We start from the raw sequence: 9,206 nt of genomic DNA on the forward strand, positions 1-9,206 counted from the left end.
AGACGTTTTGGTCACTTTGAGCACTTACATCACGAGGATGACGTCATCGTCAACGGCTCCAAAAAATCGAGGTTCAAATCGTTTCTTGTCATTTTACTCTAAGAAATGCAGGGACTATCTGTATATGGCGAAATCAGGTGCCCTCGATTCAGCAGGCTCGAGACGTTGCATCGAGGGATGAAGTTCGATAAAGACCAAGTCAGGGCTCGAAGGCAGAATAAGAGGCTCGAAGACCTTAGTGTTCAAGGAATATCGAAGCCAAGTATGACCGACTCCGAGATAGTGTCGTTGTAAGTTTGTTACACAAGGACAAGATTCTCGCCACGTCTCCAAGATCATGGCATAAATTCCAGAATAGATTTGTACGAATTAGTACAAATCCGTACCATGCGGTTATACAACAGTCCCAATAAGATTTTTTACTGTAAATAGAAATGTACCTTATTTAGGGCTCCCTTCCTATATAAAGGGGACCCCAATCATTTGTAAGAATCATCTAATCATTGGCAAAGAATATATACTATCTTACTTTTTTGCTCATTGTTCATCAATATTGTCCTTTAGCTGAGGTCGAAACTGACCTATCTACTGGTTTGGTCTTGCTTATTTTCATTATCTATACTTCATATTTCTTGATTATTAATTGGCATTGAACTGAATGATATATCTTTAAAATCACAAATCGAATTTAATTGTTACTCGTATTTTCGAGGTAAACACCTATAATCCTTAATACCACATGATTCAACATTCTCACTTTTACATAAAAATGTTGAACCACGGTAACTTCTCAAAAATATAAATTCAAAAATGTCAACTTTTATCTATTTAACAATTGATTGAATTTAATAGAAACCAAAAGGAAAAAAAAGATGAAGAAAAAAAGAACACCATGAGTATGAAAGACAAAAGATCAAAATAAGTATGAAGATCCGAAGTCCAAATTCAATAGGGACATTTTCTTCTTGTTAGATTTATTGTTCATTTCTGCTTCTATAGATGATAGGACAATTATTTCCAATTATAAGTAATTTGGCAGAGTCCTCTGAGTGCTCAAACGAGCATATGAAATGAAGTTCAAAGAGAATAATTTTACTCGCATGAAATTTTGGAAGAGAATGCTTGTTGATTTCTCAACATGGTATGGTGAGAGGAGATAATTTGATATTAAAGAGAACAAGTGTGTTGTGATAAGTTTTAAATAGGTTGAATATTGCACTATCTAGTTAATGAAGGAGAAAATCAAGGAGTCAATAATATTAATTCAATTAAGAGAGATATATTACACTATATATGTACATTGCCCTCAACTATGTACTCCATTGTATTGAATCAAAGTTAGTATATTCACCTTTAATTCTTAGAGTACAGTATCCTACTTTAAGTATACCAAGATGGAAAATCATAAAGAGACACAATAGAAGAATAGATAATTTTCATATGAATTACTGCTATGGAGTACCTATATTTAGGGAATATATATATATAATTAGTAGAATTTTTAATCGCCGTAGATTATGGAATATTTTTGTAACTATGAAAATTTCCCAAAATTCTCGCAGGTAACTGATGTACGGTTTAAAATGTGATAAATAATACTCCTAGGTTTGTCTTTTTTTTTTTTTTAATATAAAAAAATAACTTTTTCCACTTGAATATCAAACATATTTCACGCAACAAGATTTGAACTTATGATTTGTGCCTATAGTAATGCGTTCTTTATTAAACCAACAGCCAAGGGCGTTTGCCGTTAACGCGTTTCTCTTTTTCTCCTAATCTTGTGCGACTCGATTGGATTAAAGAAGGAACAATTTTAATTTGACCATGTGGTCAAAAATAAAAGAGAAGATTCTATTCAAAAGGTTCTAAAGTAGTTTATAAATCGCAAAGTATAGCGAGTCAAATTGAGCATACTTATGTCTATTGATTTACTCAGCTTCGATGGCATGCCTGATCCTTCCCCTCAATGGAAAGCTTATCTCTCGATTTTACATAAATCAACTTAAGGCACATAATTAAAAACTGGAGCTAAAAAAAAAACAAGAAAAGCCCTTTATTCGAAGTTGATAAATTATTTCAGCATTTTTCAAGTCGAAGAACACTTGTCAGTTAGTTGTCGGAGCTTCCTTTCCTCTGAGAGCAACTTAACAAAACGGATAATAGCTTCTTCATTAGTCCCCTCCCCATGAACTGCTTCATATCGTCCTGTCTCCAAGTTGACCCTTGACACTGGCTTCTTCAATAGATCATTACCAATCTTCACAAGTGTCTCCATGTTTTCTTTGGTTGCCACATCCATATTTGCGGCGTCCCCTGTCAAATTATCATCCTATGCAAATATAAAAATAACATCAAGTGAGAAAATATGTCACGAGAGACGGCATTTAACTTATATATACTGATAACATATGTTACTGTATTTTAACCTTAATTATTAGAAGGTCTAAAACTGTTACCTGGATTCTGAGGTAATTCTTCTCACTGCCAAAGGACTTAAAAATGGTGGAAAGGTGTATGTCCACAATATCAACACTTGCATCACCATAAACATCAATCAATGGACTGGCACCATTGTTGTACATCCAACCAAGTAAGCCCCATTTTGAAGCTGAGGCTGCGTTATACTTCTCTTCATGCTTGCCTATACCCGTGCCCAGCGACAGAACCAACATTCTCTTGCAGTCCATGGTTTTTACACCCTCATATTGGAATTTCCCGTTCATCATTTCTTTTATAACGTGAGTCATTGCCATTAGAGTCTACAAATATAATTTGTAGAAAATTGTCATTCACATATTCGGAACAGCTGATTACCAATATTTCAGGTTAATTTCATCGTAGGTTCATTGAACTTATCCATTATAACAGTAAAGTTAACAAAATTATTTTTGGTCATAGTAAAGTAACTGAATGATGTTGATTTGCTCAAAAACTACAAATGAACAGAAGGTAAAAATTTCAGTGGAGAATAGTGTTTCTTCTTCTTTTTTGTTTAATTTAATAATTATAATTTTCTTTTATTTTATAAAAAACGGGTATTCAATTTTTTACAAAGTGATTCTTTTTTTTTATTTTCTAAGCCAATTTTCGACCTTCCAGTCATTTATATCTTCTGGATATTTCAAAACATATATAGTTTAAATACTTAACAAAAGTTCTATGACTTTACTATTATACTAGGTAAAATTTGGCGATTATACGTGAAAATAACCTCAAAGTTTCACATGTAAGTTTTTTATTATATTCTTCTAATTTTCAATTGGCCACTCACTGGATTATTTGCAGCTACACCTCCATCAATAAGATCAAATGTATGCGTTTTCCCTTGAGCATCCTTGGTCTCAAAATAGTGTGCAGGGAAATAAGTGGGTGCTGCTGAGGTACCAAGACAGATGTCTGATAGTAGCGCATCCTTAGATACATTTGCTCTTGCCTGTAAGAGAGAAATTCAAATATAAAAATCATGAGCAGAAAATGGATTAGTAGTAAAGAGACATAACTAAATATTGTTTAGGTAAAAAGAACTGTACATCAAGGGTAGTGAAAATTATGGGTTGAAGGCGCTTGATATCAAAAGTTGGGATGACTATATCAGTCAATGTCTGCTTGGTAGTAAGATTGCCTAATGTTGACTTAACCAATGATCTCAGGTACTTGCCGTCATACTTTGGCCCCCCAAATATCCTTGAGAACTTCTCCACAAATCTGGTGCGGCTGCATTACAATGAAGATTTGACATTATCAATATTGGTGGCAAAATCAATTCAGCTTTTAATTAGTAACATGTGCTTAACTCGCCCAAATTTAAATGGTTTAGATTGACGCATCATTTGTTGTCTGAAATGATCCATCAGATTGTTGGGAAAAACAGGTCAAATAGTGTACTCAACACCAAAATACAAGACAAATATACAAAATCAAATTTGGAAATTGACGCTAATAACTTAAGAAAAAATACATTTTAACTTTTTGTTTCTGTAAGAAAGCAAAATTAAAAAGGAGGGAAGTTGGGTCATCATATTGGGTGGGGTTGGGATATACATTGACCCAATCCATTTTGACCTAAATACACTTTGTGCGAATTGAGTTAATCGTTTATTAATTTGACCCGTTCCAACCCATCCATTTGACACCTCTAATTAGCATTGTGTTCGCCCAAATATTTAAAAAAGCACTTGATTATCAACTGTTTTAGCTAACCTGCTCGTAGGAAAGATTTTAGGGCTGTGCTCCATGTAGAAGTTGGTAATATCTTTTGCTGCATATAAAGGGAGGTTATCTTTGTTTGGGGCTGTAAGCATAGTTGTTACCAATCCGCCTGTACTTGTTCCAGCAACCACATCAAAATAGTCTACAATTCTTGCATTTGGTCCGTCAATTTCCTAAAATAACAAGATATGTTGAGGATCATTACAGCCTTAACTTTCAATCATAGAAGGAAATTAAAAAATAAACGTAGTATAGTTAAGCATTGTAGAAAAAAATGGTTGACAAGTACCTGAAGTTTGGATTCAAGGAAAGCAAGAAGGGTGCCAGGAATAATGCCTCTGATGCCACCTCCATCTATGCTCAAAACTGTTACCATCTTTCCTTTTGTAGCAGCAGAAACCATAAAAGGTTGTAGGACATGAAGGAACACTACTAACAGTGTTAGTGCTGCTAAGAAAATCCTCCCCATATATAATGTGTCAAGTGCAATAGATTAGCAAAAGTTTAGACTGATGATAGTTGGAAGGAAAGAGGATAGTGATGTCCCTATTTATACTCTCACCTTTTCTTTGTTTGCTGTAAATTTCCTAGTTACTTCATATTGGCTGTTAAATTATTGGAGTTTAACTTTTACATATTGACCTAAAATAATAGATCCTTTAGGTGTAGTTTAGTTATCATGTTTTTCTTTTACACGTTCCTTAAGAAATTACTCCTTCCGTCTCAAATTATATGTCGTGAATTTTAAAAAGGGTTGTCTCAAATTATTTGTCATTTTAGATGTTCAAGAGTAAAATAATTATTTTTGCCTATTATACCCTTAAAATTAATTGTTCTTGAAGATTACAAATACCTTAATTATGAGTAAGTATTAAATGGAAAGAAAGTATATCTTAAGACATAAATAAAGATAAAATATTCAAAAACCTTTCTTATTTAATACTCCCTCTGATCCACAATAAGTGACCAATTTGTCTTGCACTACCAAAAAAATGCTATTTTCAGACTACATATTCCGACTACAAAATAATAGTCGTAATTTTCCGACTACAGTAGTCGGAAAAGTATAATTTATTTATTTTAATTTGTAGGCGACTGCCTTTTCGACTATAGTAGTCGTAATATTTGGCGCAAAATCCCGCGAATTAGTTTTTCCGACCACTATAATCGGGACAAAGTCAATAAAAAAATTTGACCAATCTTCCGACTACAGTAGTCATAACGTTTAAAAATTAATTTTTAATTTTTCTTAAATTCTAGACAAAATTAATTAGTGTGACTAAACTACCCTTAATTAAATATTGCAACATAATTTAATGTGAGGAGGAAAAGATGTTTTAAGGATACACACATAACGATAATTTTGGAAAAACAAATTGAATTTTTTCTTGATTATATAAATGGAAACTTATTTTGGACCAAAATAAAAAGGCAAATTAGTCACTTATTTTGGACTGGAGGGAGTATTTTCTTAAGGGACGTATGAAAAGGTACATGATAGATAATTTGAGACAAAGGAGGTATTATTAATAAGAGGACTTTTTGACTACTATACCCTTGTTTATACTCTTTATTTCTATGTTTTTATGCTATATAGTCAATATTTTGTACTTTTTAAGAACATTTAATACTAAGGGCAAAATAAAAAAAAGTAATTAATTATACCTTAATTTTCTAAAATGATATATAATTATTTTAGATCAATTATATTTAGTAACCAGAATAACTAATATAGACCAAAGAGAGTAATGATCCCTGCTTTGATTGTATATGCGGAACAGCATTACTAGTAATCAGAGGCGGCTCAAGATTATTAGAGGCCTAAAGCCAAACTCTTTTAAGAGGTCTTAAACTTTAAAATAATAAACTTCAAATTTAAATGAAAAATTAATAGTATGTTAGAACACTAGAACTTGATTCTAGAAGTCAATAACTTGATATAGGATAAATTCATTATTGCTGCAATGCTTAAAAAAATGAAAATGAAGCAATTTTAATTTATTCACGTTTTCTATTGATAAAAACTCATCGACACTGAGAGTTTGCACCTAACAAAATAATTAACCTTAAGAATCAACAAATCAAAGTGAAAATGTATATCATTCAACTACGGTTAAATGTAAAAAAAATATGTGTGCAAGAGATATCTTACATTTATTGGCCTGATATAAACTTTCGGTGTAGATAAACTTTTACCGATTTTCATCCTTTTATCTTTTTATAGAATAGACAACTTAGTAATAGGGGGAAAAGAGAATATAAAATACAAGTTTTATTTTAAGAAAGAAAACGAAGAAGAATATTAATATGAGAGTGCAAATTAAGTATTAGTCATCATAAGTCACATTGGCTAAATAATAATCTCTATTCTTTTTAGAAAAATTTTATACTTTTTTACCATAAATATTCAAATATATTTTGGAAAAATTACCTTATTATTAACCTATTATTAATTTAAAAAATGGGGCCCTAAAAATTTTGGGGCCTAAAGCCCTTGCTTCATTGGCTTTACCCTCTGGCCGGCACCGCTAGTAATCTACTTTAACCATATAATAATAACACAAATGGCACACTATTAGTAATGATTAAATCCAAATTTATGGGGGAATTTCACATGGCATTTCGTTCCCAGCAGCCGTCGTTTTTGACTTTTTTTTTGTTTCTCGTCGGATGTCTGATTTCTGATCCGACTAATTTGGATTTGAATCATACATATATATTTTATTAAAAAATAAATTTATTCTTATACTTCAAGATATTTGATTAAGCCCCATCTGGTCATACATTTTGACAAGTTTTTTTCAAATTTTTTTTTAAAAATATTATTTGTCCATAGATTAGTGATCTGTTTTTGAAAAATTTCTGAAAATATTTTTCAAGTTTTCAAAATCTAGTTTACGGTAGATTTTGGGTGAAAATCAAGTTCCTACTCACAAAACTTTAAATTTTTTTCAAATAAAATACATGTCCAAATATAATTTCAACTTCCAAAAATTATTTTTCAAAATTACTTCAAAAATTATTTTTCAAAATTACTTCAAAAATTATTTTTTCAAGTTTCAACTCAATATATGTCCAAACGCTAGCTAAAATTAAATGGATATACAATCCATATATCCCACCGGCCACCACAAATACAATCCTTGGAGGTCATCGTCTTTGACTCGCTAACTTCGATACGGCGTGCTGTACTCTTTCAAGTCTTCACGTGACAAAGTTTAATACGCCAAATAAATAAACTCTCTAGTAATACAAAATCGATGAACGCAAGGCTATTTTAATTTTCATCTATCGTACTAGTATTAGTATTCATAATTTCAGACACGTTCTTGTTTACTGCTATTATTACAGCTTTCGGCAGGCACCAATACCATGAAAAATTGCTTTTTTTTTTATAAAACTCTCGTGGCCAAATGGAGCTTTATGGATCTCAAAGATCTTCTTTTATCTTAAAATTCAAGTTATCTTTCCCTTTAGAGTGAAAAATTAATTAATTATAATAACTTCATAAACGTGGGTTTTGATTACTACTCACTAGTAGCAGAATATAAAAATCATATGCATCTATGATTTTGTCCATCATGTTTAATTTTGCTCCAATCTAGACACACTCTATATATATATATATATATATATAAAAGAACGAGAAATTTTGAATATACCAGCCAGCTCATTCCTTGGCCTGAAAATTGTGATGACCTGGATCTATCACTTGCTTTTAATTGAATTTTGTATCGTCGAGGCCTTGAAATCCTCATTTAGAGTCGCTTCGATTTGCGTGTGCAGTCCGGACATATAGTCAGAAAGCTTAAATATGAAAATTTGTGAAAAATAATAAAAATTTGGTTATAAAATGAGTAAAATTGACTTCAGTCAACGTTTTGGATAAACGGACCCGGACCCGTGATTTGACGATCCCGGAGGGTCTGTAAGAAAATATGGGACTTGGGCGTATGCCCGGAATCGAATTCCGAGGTTCCGAGCCCGAGAAATGAATTTTCAAAGAAAATTATTTTCTGAAATTGTTTAAGGAAACTTGGAATGAAATTTGATTAGAACATGTTAGCATCGGGCCCGTATTTTGGTTCTGACGCCCGGTACAGGTCTGATATATGATTTAAGATGTTTCTGTGAAATTTTATTAAAAACGGATGTCATATGACGTGATTCAGACTTAAATCGCAAAGTTGATGTTTAAAGAAGTTTTGATAAAATTTCATTGATCTCGAGATTTAATTTGATGTTCATGATGTTACCTTGATGATTTGATTACACGAATAAGTTCGTAGGATATTTTTGAGGTTTTGTGTGCACTTGGTTTGGAGTTCCGAGGGCTCGGGTGAATTTCGGGTAGATTCTGGGATGTTTTATGCTTAAAATCAGAAGTTGCAGGCCTCTGAACCCGCTAGTGCGGTCAGCCTTGTGCGATGCGCGGTGTAGGGCTGTGCGGCCGCAGTCGACTTTGTGCGGTCCGCACAGGACACTGGACTGCAGTATCCTCAGGAAGGCTGTGCGACCGCAGTTCATTTTGTGCGGTCCGCACAGGGGGTCTGAGAGGGGTATAAATACACGGGTTTTCTAGTTATTTTCATTTTTCAAAACCCCATAAACATAAGAGGCGATTTTTCAAACAACCTTTTTTTTGCAAATCAATTGTAAGTCATTTTTAACTAGTTTTCTAACATCTTTTAACATAATTTCAACTTCAAATCAATGATTTTCATAGGGGAAATTGGGTGTTTTGGGTAGAACCTAGGTTTTTCAAAAATTTGGGATTTGGACCTCGATTTGAGGTCCGATTTCAAAACAAATTACATGTTTGAGCTCGTGGGGGAATGTGTAATCGGGTTTTGGTTCGAACCTCGAGTTTTGATCATGTGGGCTCGGGGTGATTTTGACTTTTTGGGTAAAACTTTGGAGAACTCATTTTCATGCATTCAAATTGATTCATTTAGCGTTTATTGATGTAATTAAGTAACTTGTGGCTAGATACGAGC

The 9,206-nt window shown here is 32.7% G+C and overlaps 1 protein-coding gene across 1 annotated transcript; it reads right to left on the bottom strand.

The window, feature by feature from the left end:
• Positions 1–1,890: 1,890 nt before the first annotated feature.
• LOC104223379 (patatin-like protein 2) lies at positions 1,891–4,713 on the bottom strand. Its single transcript, XM_009774808.2, has 6 exons — positions 4,499–4,713; positions 4,201–4,382; positions 3,531–3,714; positions 3,272–3,433; positions 2,457–2,759; positions 1,891–2,329 (listed from the first exon to the last, which is right to left on the bottom strand). The coding sequence occupies exons 1-6, from the start codon at positions 4,676–4,678 to the stop codon at positions 2,087–2,089; spliced, it is 1,254 nt and encodes a 417-aa protein (XP_009773110.1). The 5' UTR covers positions 4,679–4,713; the 3' UTR covers positions 1,891–2,086.
• Between the last annotated feature and the right edge of the window lie 4,493 nt (positions 4,714–9,206).

The sequence above is a fragment of the Nicotiana sylvestris genome, chromosome 2 (genome assembly GCF_000393655.2).
Source record: "Nicotiana sylvestris chromosome 2, ASM39365v2, whole genome shotgun sequence".
In the NCBI taxonomy this organism is placed as follows: Eukaryota; Viridiplantae; Streptophyta; class Magnoliopsida; order Solanales; family Solanaceae; genus Nicotiana; species Nicotiana sylvestris.

Coding starts and splice junctions, on each gene's coding strand:
- LOC104223379 (XM_009774808.2), bottom strand. CDS start 4,678: ATGGGGAGGATTTTCTTAGCAGCACTAACACTGTTAGTAGTGTTCCTT. Junction 4,383..4,498: donor TCCTTGAATCCAAACTTCAG/GTACTTGTCAAC, acceptor TTGTTATTTTAG/GAAATTGACGGACCAAATGC. Junction 3,434..3,530: donor TAATTTTCACTACCCTTGAT/GTACAGTTCTTT, acceptor TCTCTCTTACAG/GCAAGAGCAAATGTATCTAA.